The sequence below is a fragment of the Podarcis cretensis genome (assembly GCF_951804945.1).
Source record: "Podarcis cretensis genome assembly, chromosome: 2".
Classification (NCBI taxonomy): domain Eukaryota; kingdom Metazoa; phylum Chordata; class Lepidosauria; order Squamata; family Lacertidae; genus Podarcis; species Podarcis cretensis.
Window position 1 is genome coordinate 109,507,088 of NC_137171.1, and position 22,155 is coordinate 109,529,242.

The window sequence follows — 22,155 nt, forward strand, 5'->3', positions numbered from 1 at the left end:
AAATGTAGCCACCTCAACTACTGTCCTAAGATTCTTTGCACAATGTTTAGACGCTATGTATTTGTCACCTTCAGGAAAATTGGAACACCCGGTTTAGCATTGTTGTGTGGAGGATTTGTACCATATCAGTAATGCAGGAGTGAAAATGGGCTTCAGAATGAACCAGTGGGAGGAAAGAGATCAATCTGCCCTAGAGAATGGATTAAAAGCTATCCACAAACAGATCTGCCACATCTGAGGATGCCCAATTCAGGATCATCACCTCTGTGCTAGGGTCACCCGCAGAGGAAGCAAAAATTTTCTGGATGAAGTGTTCCATTTTGAGCAAACCCTTTCAACGAAATACAAATCAGCTGCTAAGTATTAAAGCTAAAATGCAGTTGCTTTTAAAGGAAAATAAATAAATAAAAAATGTGTTAAATATGAACCAGCTGAAAATGCAGTTAAAATTTCCATTTTTAATATCTGCAAGTTCCCCATTCCCCACAAACTGAACAAGCTTGAACCTACCACTAGGAAGAGGAGTCTTGACAATCCTTTCTATAATGAAGGATGTCCTAACAGCGATACTATTTTTCAAGGCCTACAAGTCTTCTTCATTCACAGTCCTTGTGCTATTCCATAGGGCAACATCGTAAGGCCTTGGTGCGAGGAGAACAGTTCCGCCACCTCCTCCTATTCTCCCAAAGATCACACAGAGGTAAAACACACAAACTTTCTTGCTCCCAAAGAGCTTGGTTCTCCGCTTTGGCCAGTTAGACATCTCTCCCCCCCCCCCCTTACACTGGGTTCCATGGAAAGAAGTTAAAATCATGGACTCAGGATATCCATCTCATGGACCCCGGCTGGGTATTTCACTCCCATGTGCCTCAAAAATACAGAATGTGCGGGGAACCCCACCACCCACAGCAAGGGGTGGGTACGCGCCCCATTAAAAGAGGCCGGTGGGAACGTGAATATGGGGCTGTCGGTGTCCGCATCCGTAAAGGTCACACACTCCCCCACGTAGTCCAGGGACACGCGGATCCTCCTTGGGGGCTTGCTCAGGGACAGGGCGGTCACAGGGGATGTGAGAGCCCAGTGTTGGCCCTTCCACAACCCCACGGCCCAGATCCCCTCCTCTGGGCTGAACCCCATCATGCCCTTCTTCTTTGACGGGTCTCGGGTGACCCCGACGGCCCAGAATTCCCCATCGCCCACTTCCAACTCCCAGAAGTATCTCCCAGAGGTAAACCCATCACAGCCCAGAACCAAAGCTCTGGAATCCAATCTTTTGGGTGCGTCGGGGACGTAGTCTAAGGCGGGAAGCCTCTCCTGGAGTTCTTCGCATCCTGCGTTCCTTCGGTCCAGTGGTAGAAAAGCACTTGGTACATCCGGATAGAGAGCAGCATCTGCTGTAGGCATAAGGCAAGCCGTTTTCAGTCTGAGGAAGTGAGGGGTGGGACCATCCCACAAACAAGATTTGTTCCACAATGTAGAGGTGCCCCATGCCTCCCACTTGGTGCACACCTCTCCATTTTTACTACATCTCTATTGCTATAATGGCTAGATCTGATAGGAGCTGAAGTCCTAAACATCTGGCGGGCAGACAAAGAGCACAGGGTTCAGGCCCACCACTATGAAAACTCACCTTTATTGTTCAGTGTTTTCACAGTCTCTCCTTTCTCCACGACAGATGTCACATTATCTAGAGAAAGAAAAGGTAGTTTTTCCTCCCAGCAAAATGTCTCTTAAAGAAATAACTTAGCCTCCTACAATTCAGAAAGTAACTTGCCCGAGGCCACGGAGCGGCCTTCTTAGATGACTCTTTCATCCTGGGTTTCTCATGTTAGAAGTCAGTGCGCTTAAACATCATTTCCAGATGATAGTTACTAACGTGGATGCAGCTTGCTTTAAGGCAGCCTTTCTCAACCTGTGGGTCCCCAGATGTTGTTGAACTACAACTCCCATCACCCCTAGCTAGCAAGGTCAGAGCTCAGGGATGATGGGAGTTGTAGTCCAACAACTGGGGACCCACAGGTTGAGAACTGCTGCTTTAAGAGATGGAATGGAATTTAGTGGCTACGTGATTCCCGCATCCTGCTTCTGCAAAACAGTCTGCCATCATTGAACCTTCCCTTTCTCTCTTTTGTTAGCTTCCCATTAAACACAACTTGCAGTCCTTTCCTATCGTTTTCTGCCATCACTGATTTCCGGGACTGATAGCACAACGCCTCAGCAAGAATACAGAGCTCCCATTTTGCCATAACAACTCAGGGTACAAATATTGTAGAGAAGAACCTCAATTTATAAAGCAGTTTGTCTTTGCTGCAAGCAACCCATACCAAAACCAAGTTAAATGCTAAGCTGTAGCAACTGCAGGTATGGAGTGAGATCCAAAGGCTGAAACAGTGGTTCAGCTTAGGGCCACGCAATGAATTCATGACTTTTAGTTCACAGTTAAGTGCCCTTAGCTCCTGGTGAAACCCCATCTTTCCTTGTGCCTCTACAAAATCCAGAGCCACATTCCCTCCCAAAGTTATGTGAGGACTTCTATCTGAACTGGATTTCAATGCACAGTGTCAATTTTTAAAAATGAAAAGCGGAAGACACTTATTAGAATTTAGGTTATTTTCAGATGGTAAAGAGCCAGGCGTTAGAAGTTCCGCATTCTCTTCAGCCTTTTTTTCCTGTACCTTGGAATCTATTTAGAGTTTCCTTCAGAAGCTTCCCTTTCCGTGAGAAGTTCTCCAGCCTCTCTTCGAGCTTAGGAGAAGCTTCTTCGGATGGCTGGAAATGCCCTGCTGCACATCTGCATTTTGAAAGCAAAAAGAGAAAATGCCTAGTGTAAACAGTCCAATGTACAGGATGGTTTTTTCTGGCCACGTGACACTTTTACTGGTTCGAGGAAACGAAGCAGACCTATTATTAAGTAATATATCTCACTGAATCAAATGATAACAGTGTGAAATTTTGCAATTCCAGATCTCTCTTTTACCATTGTCTTTGGTCTCAACATTTGCAAAGGACCGTTTCAAATTTGCAATGAGGCAAATGCCTCAAACAGCAGATTTTGGGTGCTGTGAATGGAGCAGAGCAGGGGACAAACCTCCTTCACACCAGAGAGTTCTCCTGCGCAAGCTCTGCCATGGCTGCCAACTGAATCAGTGAGGCTTGTGCTGGATAATATTATGACGGGCTGTGCTCCATTTTAATATATGTGTGTGTCATTTGTATTTCCCACTTCAGGTACCAACATGCCATGAGCTGGTCTGGGGACTGAAGGGATGCAGTTTTATGTGACAAGCTACCGTGTGAAGCCGCCCCCGCTTCCCAAGCTTTGTTCCTGCTCCGTCACTGATCATATAGGGAACCTGTGGCTGCCCAGATGCTGTTGAGCGGCAACTCCCTTCATCCCACTGGCCACACAAGCAGAGGCAGAGAGAAGCTGGAATCCCACAGCCATGTGGAGGGCCACAGATTCCCTACCGGTGACAAATAGAGCTGCTTCCGGTTGCAAATGTTCCTAGGGTTGGCTGAGCGGCCGTTTTGAGTCCCTGGAAGCAGAGGAATCTAAATGCTGCCTTGAATACTGCTCTACTGCCCTGGTGCTTGTAAGCTGGAGGAGCAACAGGCGCACCACTTTCCTTGGTCTGCAAGCTAGCAGCAATTTGAGGACTAGGAATGGCATTTTTGAGGTTTTGGGGGGGATGGGGAGACACAATAAATCGCCACGTACCTGCTCATTGTTTTTTTAATGTCCTAGAGAGAGAGAAAGAGAGAGAGAGAAAGGAGCTAAGTCCCACAATGCTTTGCACTAGGAGTGAGTCATAAGCTAAAAGGGGAGCCTGCCTCTGCACCCCCCATCTCAGGCTGCAGAGGACTTCCGAGAGTGCTATCAAAGGCAGGAGGGGTGGAAGCTTTGTTCTAGCCTCTGCTGCTTCACAAGGCAGGGGGTAAGTAGCCTGCCCCCCCAGTTGCCCTCAGGCTCTTACCTGAGATCCTAGAGGTGGAACATCTGGTGTTAGCTCCAAGACAGGAGAGGTGGGGGGTGCTCTGGTTACACACGGGAGCCTTCGCGGCACGGTGGTCTCCCTGGTGCTGCAACTGTTTCTCTGAGGAGAAGGGCTGCCCTAGTTTTTAGCAGCCTTCTCCTCCCCGAACTGTCCTCCCACCCCGTCCTGCCGGTGAACAGGCTGGCTTCTCGCCCCCACCGGGGCCTGCCCACCGGCTGCCTTTTGCCTGGAGCCGCTGGCTCCTTCCCTCAGCCATGCCACCCACACGACCTCTAAGTGCGCTGCTGTCCCGACAGGCACACCGCGTCGCCGCTGGAGAGGGGGTGCACCTCGGCAGAGGCAACGGCGCCCCGCTCCCAGGAGCACAGGCCCCGGCAGAGCCTCCGCAATCTCCCCAACCCGCGATCACTGCGTCGCACTCTTCACCATCACCTGTAGTGACTCTCTGCACGCCACAGGTTACCTAAAATCGTCTCCTTCTTGCTTGTGATCAGAGAGCTGGTTTCAAAGTAATTAAAGGAGAAAAAAAAAGATTCTGTGCCAAGGGATCAAGTGTGCAGGAGCTGCTGCTCGTTTTTTTAAAAAAAAACCAGCCTCACATCCTTGGAATAGCTACAAATGACGTTCACCGCAGAGTGGACCACAGGAAGACCCTAAGGAGATCCCAGAAAATGCAGGCTTTTTTTGCAGGCACACACACTCCACAAGCCCCTTTTGTTTTCCTCCAAACGAGTAAGTAAATAAACCCCGCTCGCTGGCCGTAAAAACACAAGCGGCGTCCCTCCCCCGGTATCCCCGCGGCATGCAGTCATCAGCATTATTCCAGAGACTGAAAGCTCAGAGTGACGTTTGTTCCAGTCCCACAGCCACAGCAGTGCCCCGAGTCCCCAAAACACCCTTAAGAGAGAGAACCCATAGGAACAGGACTGTACGTACTAGAGGTCTGCATGGCAGCCATACCCGTTGTGTCCCGACATGAACCTGAAGGAATGAGGTCATCCAGGCCAGCTTCTCAACAGCCTTCAGGTCAGGCTGAGGGACCTGGAAGTACATCTGCCAACAGCAGAGTGCTCTGGTGTCATAGCCTTCCGCAAGGGGAGGAGCTACAGCGTCCCAGCCGTCCTTTGCAAAAGCCAAAGGGCGCTCTAAAAGAAGGCGAGTCGAGATCAGAGGGACGCTCCCCCCCCCTCGGAATGGCCGTTTCGCAGCTCTCCATAAGCTGGAACCATGGAACTCCTCCTTCCCCCTCCCACCTGGCTTTGGTTCCTAAGGAACAGCCTTGCCACCTGCACAGGGGGGACTATCGCAGCTGATGGGGGTCCACGTAGAGACCCCGAATCCAGTATAACAGCACATATGCCGCTGCCTCCAGGAGGCCCGTGCCCCGCCAGCACCCTGTACACAAAACAGTTTGCTGCCCGTTCCAGCAGGGAGAAGGTCTAAGCTCTGCCCGGCCCAAACTCCTGCGGTGGCAAGGAAGCGGCAACTCCCGTTTTTAGATACTTGCGGGCTCTCTAGAGCTCCAGTGCCGGGGCCCCCCAATGGTAACCCACTGCTAGTCTCCGCTCCAGGCCAGAGAAAGAGGTCTCTGTTGTTTGCAAAATCTCACCTGCAAAAATTCGGCTGCTGGTTGCTTACACTTCACCTCCATCTCGGCGATCACATCGCCGAGACGGGAAAGCTCTTCCGAGAGTTTGGTAACCATTTCGTCCTTCCGCTTCTCTATCTCTTTATCGAGCTCTTCTAGCTGGGCGAGCAGGTGCTGCTCCTCATCTTTGAGAAACTGGTGGAGGCGCTCAAATTCAGATATGATCTCCTGTCTCTCTGCTTGGACTGTTTCCTGTAATGACCACAGGTAAAATGGGGAGTTAATAGAGCCCTTTGTGGGTGTACAAGAAAAAGATCGTCATTACAGCCCTAAGAACACAGCAACCAAACAAGACTGTATTACGAACCAGCACAAGGGACAGTGCAGACGCAGAAGATATGAGGCCAAAATAGACTATGACAAGGAAGGCAAAATAAAAATGATGGGGGAGTAGCTGGGGATGGGGGGGGCAGGGGCAGGAGGCATTATCTAAAACCAGCAGGCGTCTGCAACACTTCCCTCCCTTCTCCCTACCACTACCCCATCATCCCCTGGAACGGCCTCCATCTCCCTCCAGGTGGACCTGGAGGGGTTAAAGGAATGTTCTGTTGTATAGCATCTGCAACCCAGCTTCTTCAGTCCCTGGACTTGGCAAAATAGCCAGCCTGGTTGGAGGATAAGGCTGCAAGAGGAGGCTGCAGCAGAAACAGGAAAATGCTCAGCACCCCGCCTGAGGACTGTTATCCAGGACAAACATCCCACTTGTCCACCGTATGGGACCCAACCATGGATAGCTTGCTCTGCAGGATGAAATCAAAATATTTATTTAGGACCATCAGCTAGAGATTACACAACAAGCCACTAAAAGAGACAAACATCAAGAACTAAAAAATGACCGCCTCTTCAGGCAAACACTCAAATATAAAAAGTTTTGGGTTTTTTTACAAGAGAAACAACTTATCTACATTTTTTTTTAATGGGAAGCAAGGTATTGTGTTATTCCTGAGCTTGGCCACATTTTGTGATGTGGGTTTTCTAGAAAAGTTTCTGTTGGGGGGGGGGAATCCTATGCAAATTAGGCCGATTTACACAGTGTAATTTGCTAATTACACAAGATAGTTAGCACTGCCTTTTATGAATCTCTAGAAAAAAATGGGATTTGGGGGCGGGGAGTAATACAGCCAAACAACAACAACCACCCCTCAAGACCCAATGCCTCTCTTCCTGATCACCAATGGCAACAGGTACCTACCATGTAATCCTGAATTTTCCTCTCTCCAGTCAGCTTCTGGCTCCACAGCGTGTTCTTCTCCTGCTTCAGGATCTCTAGTTGTGCCAGAACCCTCTCCTGAGAAAACAGAAGTGGCTTGAGATGGATGGGAGGGAATCAGAGGTATCAAGAGCACAGGAGTTTGTTTTAGTATAGATGTATAAATATAGTTCAGTTGGGCAAGAGGCTTGTTTGCCTTTGGAGAGCGTAAAATATGGTTTGAAGCTCAACATAAAAAAAAAAAAAACGAAGATCATGGCCACTGGTCCCATCACTTCCTGGCAAATCGAAGGGGAAGAAATGGAGGCAGTGAGAGATTTTACTTTCTTGGGTTCCATGATCACTGCAGATGGTGACAGCAGTCATGAAATTAAAAGACGCCTGCTCCTTGAGAGAAAGGCGATGGCAAACCTAGACAGCATCTTAAAAAGCAGAGACATCACCTTGCCAACAAAGGTCCGTATAGCTAAAGCTATGGTTTTCCCAATAGTGATGTATGGAAGTGAGAGCTGGACCATAAAGAAGGCTGATCGCCGAAGAATTGATGCTTTTGAATTATGGTGCTGGAGGAGACTCTTGAGAGTCCCATGGACTGCAAGAAGATCAAACACATCCATTCTGAAGGAAATCAGCCCTGAGTGCTCACTGGAAGGACAGATCATGAAGCTGAGGCTCCAATACTTTGGCCACCTCATGAGAAGAGAAAACTCCCTGGAAAAGACCCTGATGCTGGGAAAGATGGAGGGCAAAAAGAGAAGGGGACGATAGAGGACAAGATGGTTGGACAGTGTTCTCGAAGCTACCAGCATGAGTTTGACCAAACTGCGGGAGGCAGTGGAAGACAGGAGTGCCTGGCGTGCTCTGGTCCATGGGGTCACGAAGAGTCGGACACGACTAAACGACTAAACAACAACAACAACAACTCTGTCATGAGAAAGAGAAGGCAACCTGCACCCAGAAGCCTTTTCCCAATCTGAAGAACAAGGAGGTTGGGTTTCTTCAATAGCCCCATACGGTTGTGTGCGCTCCATAGCAAGAAAAAAGAAATCAAATCCACATGCTGAATGCATTGCATTGTTAACACTTCTGCTGGGAAGAGAAATACTGACGCCCTACTCCTTTCCTTACAACTAGGAGTCCTGCCTGGCATCTCTGTGGCATCCCATAATTTATAACCGGTCATGTATTTTCATACTTATCTTTTCAACCACAAGGCTAAAAGAACAAGGTTCTTTAAAATAACCTCAATATGCTGATTCTGCAGGTATTAAAACCTAGATGTGCATGTTGAGACCTAAATCAACACTAACAATATACTTGGGCTCTTAGAGGCCAACAAGTTCTCCTTAGATGGCCCAGCTATCACTTAAAATTGGGTGGGGCAGTTTTTCGGTATCTGGGACACAGAATTTTCTGTTGGAATTTGGCAGCTGGAGAGCAGGGGCACACGAAGATGAAGCTATTACGTATTGAATAATTTGTGGTGTTAAAATTATTGAGCGTGAAGAAGCCGACAGCAAAAAAGAGTTATCGGAAGCTCACTAATGTGAATTCCCCGAAGCACAAACTAAGAAACTCAACACTGTGGCAAGAACACCACCTTTTCTCAACTCAGTATGATAAATGGCACAAAAGGAAATATGAGAAGAGCTCTCAAAAAAAGATGGGGGGGGGAATCAGTAGAATTTATTTTCAAGCAAGAAAGCATAGCAAAAAAAATAAGTTAGAAAAGTTTGTTTTTCTGAGTCCACTTCTTGTAGATGTTACTGTTCCAATTCATAAGTAATCCAAGCCCCAAGGTCTATAAACAGGGAATATGACACAAAGAGGGGAAAGTTACTATTCAGAAACCTCCATCAGTTGACAGGCCATTGTCACTGAACTGGACCTTAAGAATAAGAAACAAGGAACTGGTAACTTGACACTATCATGAATACAAAAGAATCAGGCTGAATGGTTTCTAATCCTCTATTGATAAATGCACTGACATCATTTTTTTCAGAGGTTGCTAGGCACCAAGATTTGGAAACCTGTTTTCAACATAAAGCTAAAGATCCACAGTTCTTCCAGCTGATTTGATGTCCTGTAGAAACCAGAGATGCCAAAATAAGCTAGAAATCTGATGACTAAAGAGCCCTCCACACACCCTCTAACCCAATTATTTCTCCATCCTACAGCCAAGCATTTTCTCAGAAGATCACAGCTTGGAATTCTACATAGACTCACAACTAATGCAATCAGTATTGCAAGAAAAGACCCAAGCCAACAATATTTGAACATAATTTTCACTCAAGATACAAAAGTAACCAGAAAGTTGGAAGTTTAAAGGTCTATGAAGCATAATTCTTTATCCAGAATAAACTTGTCTTATAAGAAGGAAATTTAATTTCCAAACATGGCTTAGTAAGTGATACTTCTGGCATCAGGCATAAAACAGCCAGAGAACAATGAAAACTATTATTTTACTTCTGTTATTACTTTATTGTACAAAAGTGCCCTGCTATTAAAAGATGAGGAAAGATAAAAAAAGAAAGTAGCGAGTACAGAATATAAATTGGCCATTCTAAAGCATCACTCCAGCGTTCTCTGAACCCATGAGTGATGCAGTCAATCAATAAAACCTTATGTTCATTACAGCAACCAAAAAAACCAGTGATGTTAAATTATTGCAGCAAAATGTTTTCCTACAGCCAAAGAAACATAGCTTTCAACCTTCCCTTTTTTGTGGGAAATCCCCTTATTGCAGCACCATTTCGCGCTGCTTCCCACTATCCCGGATTGTTAGATATCCCGTAGACTGTCCCCAGGACAGGTGAGGCTGCTGGTCCCTTATTTTCAAATCCGAAAGTTGACAGCTATGCTGCTGGTCCCTTATTTTCGAGGCTGCTGATCCCTTATTTTCAAATCTGAAAGTTGACTGCTATGCAAAGAAGTCGGAGGTATAAACATTTTGCTAGAGAATTCAATAACCCCTCCCGTGTGCTGTTTTGTTTGTGCTAACCACGGCACTGCCCTAATTACGGATTTTGGGTGGAGCTGAACGGGCCCCCAGGACTACCCTGCTCCTGCTTGCTTTGCTTGCCCCTGATTTCTTGTTTCCCCCTTCCCTCCCTTACCCTGTAGTCCCGGGCTGCCCTCTCGACGTGGAAGACGGCGTGGGCCCGGTGCTCCTGGGACCGATCGCAGTGCGCGCAGATGGGCGCCTGGTCCTCCTCGCAGAAGAACTGCAGCACGTCCCGGTGCTTCTCGCACAGCTTCCCTCCGGCGCCCTCTCCGCCTCCTCCTGCCGACAACCTTCTGGGCAGCGGGGGCGACGTCGCCAAGTCTGCCGCCGATGCTGCTGCAGCAGCCGCGGGCGCGACGGGCGACGGCGGGGTGGGCGGCGTCAGCGACAGCAGCAGCGGCGGGGGCGGCGGAGGCGCTGCTGTCGCTGCCGCCAGTGGCGGTGGCGCCGGTGCCGGTGCGCATACCGGCGCGGGAGACACCGCGGGGGCCACTGTCATCGGCTGGTGCTGCTGGGGCAGCGGCGGCGGCGGCGCTACCACCACGGGCGGCGCCGGCAGCGGGACCGGCCCTCCGGGCCCGGAGTCGAGCCTCTGCCTCTTGGGCCTGTCGGCCACCAGGCTGGCCAGGAGCGGCGGCGGCTTGATGGGCCTGAGGTTCCTCTTGCGGGCGGTGGCGCCGCATTCCAGGCAGGAGATGTTGATCTTGGGCTCGCCCAGGCGCTGCCCGATGCAGGCCGTGCAGAAGTTGTGGCCGCACGGCAGGCACACCGGGTCCGGGCAGTAGACGCGGCACAGCGAGCACCACGTCTCGCTGGGGCAGCGCGGGCCCGCCGGGATCTCGGCCGGGGTCGTGCCGGGCGGAGGCGAGTCCGGCGGTGACGGCGGAGACAGGACGGACGGCAGCGGAGGCAAGAGCGGCGGCGGCGGCGGCGCCAGCGGGCCGCCCACCGCCAGGCCCGGGTGCTGAGCGCCCCTCAGGCGGCTGCGGAGGAGCCGCTGCTGGAGCTGCTGCTCCGCCGACATCCCGCCGCCGCTCATGACGCCAGCCCAGCCCAGCTCCAGCCTGCCTGCCTGCCTGCCCGCGAGGACGCCGACGACGCGCCTGCCCCCCCTTCCTTCCGGCGGACGCGCGACCCGATTGGCTGAGCCGACAGGCGCTGAGCGGAAGCGAGGGGGAAGCCGGGAGACGTTACGGCCGTAACCCTTCGCGCGCTGGGCTCCAGGCGGCAAAGCGGGAAAAGGCAACGGCCCGCTGGAGAAGCTGGAGCAGCGCGCGCGCCGACGTCACTTGGGCCTCCAACTCCCATCAGCCCCAGGCCAGGATGGCGAATGCTCGGGGATGATGGGAGTTGTAGTCTTTCTTTTTCCCCCCAATTTTTTTATTGGTTTTCACATTATAAACAAACAAACACATAAGACAAACAAACATAAATCATAGCCTTATTGAAAAGTACACTTATTAACATTGTTAAGTGGCTTCCTCGCTTTCCCTTGGTTGAATTTCATTGCATATCCTTTTAACCGTTTTCCAAATCACAGTTCTTATAAAATTTAACTTAAACATTAACATCCTTGAATCTTCACATTATGAAATTAAACATATTAATTCATCCCTTAACATAAATAAAATCCTAAGCCAATTAAGTATCTGCAAGCTGTTTTCAATTAATTTAACTTAACATATTTAACTAGGTAATCATTAAATTTAATCATCAATGGTTCCTCTTCATCCTGGAGAAGAGTGACTAGTGGGGTGCCACAGGGTTATTCAACATCTTTATCAACGACTTGGATGATGGACTCAAGGGCATCCTGATCAAATTTGCAGATGACACCAAACTGGTAGGGGTGGCTAACACCCCAGAGGACAGGATCACACTTCAAAACGACCTTGACAGATTAGAGAACTGGGCCAAAACAAACAAGATGAATTTTAACAGGGAGAAATGTAAAGTATTGCAAAAAAATGAGAGGCACAAATACAAGATGGGTGACACCTGGCTTGAGCAGTACATGGGAAAAGTTGACCACAAACTTGACATGAGCCAACAGTGTGACGCAGCAGCTAAGAAAGCCAGTGCAATTCTGGGCTGCATCAATAGGAGTATAGCATCTAGATCAAGGGAAGTAATAGTGCCACTGTATTCTGCTCTGGTCAGACCTCACCTGGAGTACTGTGTCCAGTTCTGGGCACCACAGTTCAAGAAGGACACTGACAAACTGGAACGTGTCCAGAGGAGGGCAACCAAAATGGTCAAAGGCCTGGAAACAATGCCTTATGAGGAACGGCTAAGGGAGCTGGGCATGTTTAGCCTGGAGAAGAGGAGGTTAAGGGGTGATATGATAGCCATGTTCAAATATATAAAAGGATGTCACATAGAGGAGGGAGAAAGGTTGTTTTCTGCTGCTCCAGAGAAGCGGACACGGAGCAATGGCTCCAAACTACAAGAAAGAAGATTCCACCTAAACCAGGGGTCTGCAACCCGCAGCTCCGGAGCCGCATGTGGCTCTTTTACACCTTTGCCGCGGCTCCGGGGCAGATACTAGCGAGGGGAGGAGGCACATTGTGCGCCCCGACACTCCCCACTGTGGCGGGCGCTGTACTGGCTGTGACGTCGCATGGGGGTGGTGCGTGCGTTAGTCACGCACCGTCCCGACGTCACCTTCCCGCCCGCCCACTACATTGTAAAGGGCATGTACGCTGGTCACTGTTTTGAAGGGGAGTGAAGAACACACACACAAAAAAGGTAACTTGTTAATTTAACGTTTATTTATATGAGGAGGAGTAATTCTGAGGGGTCAAACAAAGAAATAATAAAAAGTGACAAAAAAGTTATTTTTATAATGACGAGTTTTGCAGCTCCCAGTTTTTTTTTCTTCGGAAACGGGTCCAAGTGGCTCTTTTTGTCTTAAAGGTTGCAGACCCCTGACCTAAACATTAGGAAGAACTTCCTGACAGTAAGAGCTGTTCGACAGTGGAATTTGCTGCCAAGGAGTGTGGTGGAGTCTCCTTCTTTGGAGGTCTTTAAGCAGAGGCTTGACAACCATATGTCAGGAGTGCTCTGATGGTGTTTCCTGCTTGGCAGGGGGTTGGACTCGATGGCCCTTGTGGTCTCAAAACCCAGAGGCAAAGTAGAGACTGTTTTATGAGAATTAGGCTTCAGAAAATAGCGATTGTCCCTGGCAAATGAGGACACTTGGACCACATGAGATTGGCACACACTGTCAGGAACAGATCAGGATCAACTCTTAGTATACACTATCAGCCTCCATTCTTAACTGAACTTTAGCCAGAGGCTTTAATGTTAAGTCAGCAAAACTGGCAGTAGAATTGGACTTGGACCTGGGAGACTCAAGGTCAACTCCTTGGCCAGCCACATACTCTCTGGATGCTCCATAGTAGTGCAACTGTTATTGAGCCATTTGCAGTTGCTCAAGCTAGAGTCAAGGTCTACATTTTTAATTCATCCCATATTTTACCAGCAATTCTCAAAGATCAGTATACGGATAAAAGATTTAATGTCTTTTGTTTATTGCATTCACAATTCTCCAGACAATCCTTTCAAATTTGTGTAGTGCTGGTGAATAGGGTTTAGAATCCGAAGCATGACCCAGGACACAGAAATGGCCAGTCATATCCTTGGGTATGATCTTCCAAAGGAACCACTAATGATCATGGTTGGATTATTTTAGAGGTGTAATACTGGAGGAAGACCTGAAAATTGTAGTTCATTTAATAAAGACAGCTAGGAAACACTGAAAAAATCCCAGATCATGTTCTATTGACATGGTTTTCTTAGGTATGGGAAATGGCTTAAGCAGACAAACAATAAGGGTAAGAGAAGGCCAGTTGAAGGCGGAGATTGTGAATAGAGCTTGTTTATCAAGTATAGGAATGATAAAAGTCAAGAACCGATCAATCCACATGTACAGTAATATCTCGGGTTGAAGTAGCTTCAGGTTAAGCATTTTTGGGTTGTGCTCCGCAGCGACCCGGAAGTAACAGAGCGCATTACTTCTGGGTTTTGCCACTCGCGCATGCGCAGACGCTCAAAATGACATCACGCACATGCGCGGAAGCGGCAAAACGCGACCCGCGCACACGCGCAGTTGCGTGTTACGTTCTACTCAGGATGTGAACAGGGCTCCAGAACGGATCCCGTTCGCATCCAGAGGTACCACTGTATTATTAGGGAATATATAACAGAACACTTTGACAAACTGAAATTATATTTTTTTAAAGACAATTATTCTTTATTTTAATTAACTAAAAGGAAAAAAAGATGAATAATTATGTATTTGTGCAATGTATTTATTCTCACATTGAGATAATTTACTTCAACATGACTTAAAATGTGTTATTTACCTCCTCTTACTCTCCTCTTACTCTCTTTTTCTCTGAATTGAAAAGCCCCAAATGCTGAACCTTTTTTTCATAGGGAAGTGGCCTACATATGATAATCACACATTATGACGCACACATCAGAACAATTTCACAGCAGAGATCACTGTAGTAAACCTGTGGCCCTCGAGATGTTGCTGAACTACAACTCCCACAGCCTCAGCCACCATGGCCAAAGATCAGGGATGAGGGGAGCTGTTGTCCAGCAACATTTGGAGGGACACACTGGTCCCCCCCCCCACCCCCACTCTGGTCTAGTTGATAAGTAGATTGAGGAAAGGTGTAGTGAGGTTCTTTAAAAGCTATTACACAGGGCTTTTTTTCAGCTGGAATACACCTATTACACAAGAAACAACAAAAAAAACACCACAAGAATCTTCTCTGTTCACAAAAGGAATTTTAATGCAATGACACAACAGTTTTCTGGATCAAAATATATGCAAATCTGTTGAACCTTAACAAAAAAGAAACACATCTTCCAAAAGTGCAGATGTGTCAGCGTGGGAGCCATTTATAAATCACTTAACAGTGCAATCCTATACATGATTACTAAGAAGCAAGTCTTATGCTCGAGAGGAGTTACTCCCAGGTAAGTGCGTAAGAAGTGGAGCCATAATCCAGCAAATCCCCCTTAATCCTGTTTTGTCGCAGTGAAAACAAAGGACCTAAAAACAACCTAAAAGCAAAGACTCTGGTTCATCTGGTTTATGGATTGAAGCTGTGGCTGCTTTGGTAAACCTGAACTAGGCCAGATTAGCCACTGTGCTGTTCTCACAAGGAATCCCGATGGTGGGAATGGATATTTCCAAATTCTGTTGTGGAAAATCTACAAATTCCTGGGATTCTGGAAAGCCATAACCATTTAACTATGCAGTGAAAATATAGCCAAGGACTACTCCGTACATCCCTCCTTACTTTTCTGGGTTCATCCATCAAGGTAGGGAACTCCTACTGCATTTTAATCTTGGCATCTTTCAAGTCTTCATTCTATTTCAATGCTGTATGTTATCAATTTTGAACATAACTAAGATGCCAGGATGTCCCGCACACATCCAGACCAAGGGGGACAAGTGACTGGGATTTCAGTAATTAGCAAAGCACTCATTTACATAAGCTCCTAAGGTGCAAGCGTTATACATACCACTTTCCGCTAACTAGCTGCCAAGAAAGGAGATTCCGACGAAACATTGGAAAGAACTTTCTGGCAGGAAGAGTTGTTTGACAGTGGAAGAGACTCCCAGAAGAGATGGTGAACTCTCCTTCCCTGGAGGCTATTAAGCAGAGTTTGGGTGGTCATTGTGTCTTGAATGATTGAGTTGACATTCCTGCATTGCAACCCTACAATTCTATGATCCTCAGTGTGCCAGTGACATGGAAAAAGGGAAAGCCTTCCTTTTTAAGAAACAAATAACAATAAAATAAATGGGGTAGGATAAGTACTCATACACTGAAGTGGTACAGCAGCATCTATTTCATAAACTGGTAATAAGAAGCATGTGAAAGGTCATCCGATGGTGTTGACATGGGAGAAGCAGGTGTTGCATTGGTCAGCACTGGTGGTGCCTCGCAAGACGAAATTAATCCGTTCCGCGAGTCTCTTCGCCTTGCGGTTTTTTCGTCTTGCGAAGCACGGCTATTAGCGGCTTAGTGGCTATTAGCGGCTTAGCGGCTATTAACGGCTTAGCGGCTTTAAGAAAAAGGAAACAAACTCGCAAGAACTCGCAAGACGTTTCGTCTTGCGAAGCAAGCCCATAGGGAAATTCGTCTTGCGGAACGACTAAAAAAACAGAAAACTCTTTCGTCTTGCGAGTTTTTCGTCTTGCGAGTTTTTCGTCTTGCGAGGTACCACTGTAAGTCAAACACAGCCACGTTCCTTAGAGCAGGTATCTTCAACCTTTTCAGTCCCCGGACCCATTTTTCACTGCAACATACATTTGGGGACCCACTTCTTAATCTTTAACTGTATATTGGCATGGAGGTAGTGCTCCTTTTGTGACCCACCTTAGATAGAGCCGCAACCCGCCAGCTGAAGACCAGCGCCACAGAGCACACTTCTGTTAGCCATAAGCTTGCTAAGCAAAGCATCTTGTTTTCCAAGTGACAGAAGTACTGCTGCCTGAGAGTTGGGAGGGAAAGCATTCCTGCAGCACAGACAGTGCCCTGAGGGAAGATGTCTGGATTGCAGGGAACAAACAAGTGTGTATTTCATAAACTCCTATACATATGCAAGGTCTGGTTTATGACCGGACTAAACTATGGTTTATTAAACCGTGGCTGAGCGTTATGTGTGAACCCTACAGAAAGCCTTAATAGTGTGTTTACTGTCAACAAACCACAATCTAAAAGCAGAGCTTGCTGCTGGCTTATGAAACTCGGGTTGTTTTGACTATGGCTTCCTACTGAATGTGAACCCAGCACACTCTTCCTTAACTGTGAACTGTTTGGCCATTCCACCCCAGACACTCACCAAGCTTCAAAGGAATGAGGCAAGAGCAACTAGCAAACAAACCAAACTCTGGAGAAACAAGCCAGGGTTTGTCTGTCTATGAGGCAACTTGCAATTAACTCATGGCTTGTTAAGCAAACCATAGCTTAAATCCAGAGTGGGAACCTGTGGCCCTTGAGATGTCGGACTTTGACTCCTATCAGCCCCAGCCAACAAGATCAGTGGGGAGGATGGTGAGAATGCAAGTTAAGTAGAAATATGAAGGCTAGCTGAGATAATACAATATAAAAGTGTATAGAAATGTATTTATAATATTCAGCCTGCACTTAAATGTTTCTTATGATGCAAAATGCTCTTTCTCCCTCTCTAGAATTATGTGAACTTATAAGTTGTTTTCTTTTAAATTAAAATGGTTTGGGGACAGGAAGGAACTTGCTCCTTTACTTATTTAAAAAACCGGATTTTGAGCCTAACTTTTAAGCTGTGAATAGAAGGAGCTTGCGCTCATGGAAGGTGCAACTCTTCTTCCACAAATGAAGGCTCCTTCTCTTCATGGAGTTAAATGAAAATTCTTTGCCAATTTCTGTGTTTCTGTACAAAATTATGAATGGAATGGAATTGCAGAAAGAAGCTGGACCAACATATCGCAGAGGCTGTTTTCAGGGGCACATTCTAAGCTCTGTAGTTAGGCCCCACAATTTAAAGAAAGGACAAATTCTCTCCCCACAGAAATTAGCTGACTGGAAAATAAAAAGGAGGGACATATAACCAGCGTCAAAAAATGCCACCCAACCCCTTTCATAATGCACAAATACCTGGATTTTCTCCGGGGCTTCATCTAGGGTCAGACGAGTCTCGGCTAAAGTGAAAGCCCGGTACTCATTCCCGCAGAGTCCCAAAGCCCAGACGCCTTCATTGGGGCAAGTGACAACAGGTCCCTTCCTTATCACAGACTCTTTGACAACGCCAAGGGCCCAGTTTTGCCCATTACCCACCTCCACCTCCCAGTAATGTACCCCTGAGGAGAATCTCTCACTGCCCAGGAGAATCAGAGTGGAGTCAAATCTCTCAGGGTTGTTGGGCAGTGGCTGAACCATGTCTCCACGTTTCACGCTTTTCCTGTCTTCGCTCACCACAAGGAGGGGATGAGCTGTGTCGGGGTCGAGAGTAACGCTTACTGAGGAGAAACAGACAAACGGAACACAATCAGAAGAGCTTGACAAAAAGGAAAGACATGTTTTTACAATCAGATCCCGGAAAGCCCAATGCAAGCTAGAGCAGGGTCTCAAAAGAAATAAAAGGAAACAGAAGAATTAAAATTTAGACCACTTGATCTAATTGTTTTGGCTGCTCATTTAACTGTTTTAATGGTTACACTTTTTAATGAGCTTGTTTGATTATGGGTGTTTTTAAGAAATTTTGATGGATTGTTTTAAATGTGCATTTTAATTACAGTGGTACCTCGGGTTACATACGCTTCAGGTTACAAACTCCGCTAACCCAGAAATAGTACCTCGGGTTAAGAACTTTGCTTCAGGATGAGAACACAAATCGTGCTCCGGCGGCGTGGCGGCAACGGGAGGCCCCATTAACTAAAGTGGTGCTTCAGGTTAAGAACAGTTTCAGGTTAAGAATGGACCTCCGGAACGAATTAAGTACCGTATTTTTCCTTCTATAACACGCAGATTTTTTCTCCTAAAAAGGAAGGGGAAATGTCTGTGCGTGTTATTGAGCGAATGTGTGGTCCCTGGAGCCAAATGGCGCGAGGGGAGGCAAAAAAAATCAGGCAAAAATCAAATCGCGCGTCTCGGAGAAGGGAAACCTGAAAAGAGGAAGCGGCTGCTTTCCTGCATTCTGCCTCAGGGTCTTACTGCCCACCCACCTCTGTTTCCTTGCTGTGTTTGCTCAAACGGAACAAAGAGCAGGGAAAGCCCCTCCCCTCCAGGCAAGCAGAGGGGAAAGCAGAGTGTCGTCTCTGTGCTCTGTGCTGCTGAAAACATGCAGAAGGGAGAGAGAGAGCGCGCGAGCTGGCTGGCTTGGGTGGGTAGGTGAGGGAAAACTTTTGCCTTCCTTTCCTCCCTCCCGTTATACCCCTCTCCTGCATTCTTAGCCAGCTGCTTCTCTGCACACCCCTCTCGTGCTCCTTGTCCGTTCTGTGTTTTTCCTTCCCTCCCCACTTAAAATGTGGTTAAAAAGCATGGATCCACATGGATCCTCAGGATCTTTGCATTGGGTCAGCCCAAATTCACCATCAGATCACATAGCATGTCCATGGCTACAGCCTGCCCCCCAAAAATCACGCACCCACTGTTGCCTGGGGCTGCAATGGTGCAAAAATGTGGTTAAAAAGCATGGATCCACATGGATCCTCAGGATCTTTGCATTGGGTCAGCCCAAATTCACCATCAGATCACATAGCATGTCCATGGCTACAGCCTGCCCCCCAAAAATCACGCACCCACTGTTGTCTGGGGCTGCAATGGTGCAAAAACGTGGTTACAAAACATGGATCCACATGGATCCTCAGGATCTTTGCATTGGGTCAGCCCAAATTCACCATCAGAGCACATAGCATGTCCATGGCTACAGCCTGCCTCCCAAAAATCACGCACCCACTGTTGCCTGGGGCTGCAATGGTGCAAAAACGTGGTTACAAAGCATGGATCCACAGGGATTCTCAGGATTTTTGCACTGGGTCACCCCAAATTCACCATCAGATCACATGTCTGTGGCCACAGCATGAAGCACAAAAATGATACATCCACTGTTTCATTCAGAATGTTTTTTCCCTTGTTTTCTTCCTCTAAAAACGATGTGCGTGTTATGGTCAGGTGCGTGTTATAGAGCGAAAAATACGGTAGTTAACCCGAGGTACCACTGTACCTGTGGATATTTTGAGTTTGATTTCATACTTGTAAACTGCTTAAGCCAGTCTGGCTTGTTAGAGGTATTATCAATCAATCAATCAATCAATCAATCAAGATGGAAAGAACAAAGTTGTTACTTTGTCAAGAGTGCTACAGTCTGGGCCCCAGTCTCCACTGACCTGAATGGCTACCAGTTCCATACAATAAGAAGCTGGTAAAAGCCCTGTGTCAGTTTGATGCAGCGGGGAACTGGCTATTTCCAGGCCATTAAAGAGTGCCAGACTGTTGTAATGGTTAGAGAAGGGTTTCCGAAACTTGGGTCTCCAGCTATTTTTGGACTACAATTCCCATCAGCCCACTGACCATGTTAGCTAGGGATGATGGGAGTTGTAGTCCAAAAACAGCTGGAGACCCAAGTTTGGGAAACACTGGTAGAGAATGGCTTGGGTGGGTGTTCCCTTCAAATATTGCTGGACTACAACTCCCAGCATCCCTGGCTGTTGGCCACGCTGGCTGAGACTGATGGGAGCTGGAGTCCAGGAACATCCTGAGGGCAACACATTCCCCTGTCTTGTATTAACCAGTGTTAGATTAGGACTGAGAAGGCTTTGGTTCAAATCCTTGCTCAGCTATGAAGCTGAGAAGAGTTTGGGCCAGCATATCTAGACCAATATTGTCTACTAGTACCAGCAATCAGGCCAAGAGCTTTTGCAACATTTGTTACCTGATCTTTTAACGGGGCCTTTTCTGTGGTGGCTTTCCAGTTAAAATGTTCTTCCTGGAGAAGCACTCTTGGCACCATCAATGTCTGATTAACTTTTGATTTTTAACTGGGAAGATGGTTGGCATTTCCTGTACTCATCCTTTAAGTAGGGTGGGTACGATTTGTCCTTTGAAATGTATTTCAGCTTTTGTTTTTGTTATTGCTGTTTTAATGCCTGGTTTGTTATTTCTATTTTTACTGGGCAAGTCGCCCTGAGACACTCTAGTGCAAAAATGTGACCAACGAATAATAATTAGCAATATTAATAACTGGAGGTGCCTAGGACTGAATTTGACATGTACAGCATCCCATAAGTGAAGCATTTGTCTGGAAAATGATCTTCTGCCCAACTGCAGTCTCCTTTAATGGGATTGTGGCAGCAGCAATAGCAATGGGGAAGCCTAAGAATACAAAGCCTCACTTTCTCCTACTCTAAAGTGGAAAGACCACTTATTTGAGGGGGGGGCTAGGAAAAATCTCAGGGATCCCCAGATACATACTACACCCCCAAACTCCAGGTCCTAAGTCATGGACAAGAGCAACAATTTCCTATGTTTACTTTCCCTCACAATAAGGACTTGGGCTGTGTGTTGTCATGGCGACAGATTCCTTCCACCCTCTGAAGGCAAGGAAAGAAGGGGGGGGAGCAAAGAGGGTTAGGTGACTGAAGCTGTTCAAGGCCCTTCCCTTTTCCTGTGAAATTATTGCTGTACAGGATGAAGCCATAAATACCACCATGCGAAGCCATTTCTCAGAGTTGGACAAGAGGCCCCAAATCAACATTGCTCTCAGCTTCTTAGAAAGTGACAATCGCGGTTTATTTCCAAAAAACCACAACTTACTCCTTTTAGCTGATGCTTCCATTGTCCTTGCTTTTGCCAATTCAGATATCATTGTCTCTAGAAAGAGAGAAGGGTTTAAGAATCAGGAATATTTACTCTTGCTACTAAATAAAGGTGAAGCATTAGATATGATCTCAGTAAGGAGGTGAGGAAAAGGCTGGTGGTGCAAGAGATGGAATTATTTTATGTAATGTCACTTCAGTGGGGAAACTGAGTAGGCTGTGAGAGCTACAAAATCTGGTACTTAAGAGTGGTGCTTAAGCATGCCTATTGCCATAGTTCTTTTTCAAGTTTCTAGCCCTCATGGATGCAAGACAACTGCTTCAGGGGAAATATGCAGTAGTGCTCTGGTGAAAAGTCAGAAACAACAAAGCAGGTGAATCAGCAGAAGGTGACCTGCCACAGAATGCTGATGGACATGCTCTAGCTACTGAGAGGAAAAAGGTGTATCACAGAATGTATTCTATAGGTAAAGGTAAAGGTAAAGGGACCCCTGACCATTAGGTCTAGTCGTGACCGACTCTGGGGTTGCGGTGCTCATCTCGCTTTATTGGCTGAGGGAGTCGGCGTACAGCTTCTGGGTCATGTGGCCAGCATGACTAAGCCGCTTCTGGTGAACCAGAGCAGCGCACGGAAACGCCGTTGACCTTCCCACCGGAGCGGTACCTATTTATCTACTTGCACTGGCATGCTTTCAAACTGCTAGGTTGGCAGGAGTAGGGACCGAACAACAGGAGCTCACCCCATCGTGGGGATTCGAACCGCCAACCATCTGATCAGCAAGTCCTAGGCTCTGTGGTTTAACCCACAGTGCCACCCGCATCCGTTAAATAATGTGCATCGGTGTAGCTGCTATAAGCGGAGTGATAGGTGAACTGGCCAAGGGGGAAAGCTTGTGTATGCCCCAAAACAAGAGGTCTTCTGTGTTATATGAGCTGTAAAAGCGGGGAAAGGTGCGAGTAATAAGCATGGTACTT

At 47.3% G+C, this 22,155-nt stretch overlaps 1 protein-coding gene across 1 annotated transcript in view; it reads right to left on the reverse strand.

Moving 5' to 3' along the window:
• LOC307210927 (uncharacterized protein) overlaps positions 1–22,155 on the reverse strand; it is a 31,896-nt gene continuing 9,741 nt past the window's right edge. The window contains exons 6-17 of the mRNA XM_079967132.1: positions 21,179–21,235; positions 17,369–17,883; positions 9,970–11,070; positions 6,836–6,931; positions 5,562–5,835; positions 5,397–5,458; positions 4,932–5,261; positions 3,975–4,094; positions 3,719–3,741; positions 2,676–2,791; positions 1,631–1,687; positions 1–1,394 (exon numbers count right to left, since the gene is read on the reverse strand). Coding sequence (XP_079823258.1) covers positions 811–1,394; positions 1,631–1,687; positions 2,676–2,791; positions 3,719–3,741; positions 3,975–4,094; positions 4,932–5,261; positions 5,397–5,458; positions 5,562–5,835; positions 6,836–6,931; positions 9,970–11,070; positions 17,369–17,883; positions 21,179–21,235 — 3,335 coding nt within the window. The 3' untranslated portion in view covers positions 1–810. The remainder of the gene's footprint in view (positions 1,395–1,630; positions 1,688–2,675; positions 2,792–3,718; positions 3,742–3,974; positions 4,095–4,931; positions 5,262–5,396; positions 5,459–5,561; positions 5,836–6,835; positions 6,932–9,969; positions 11,071–17,368; positions 17,884–21,178; positions 21,236–22,155) is intronic.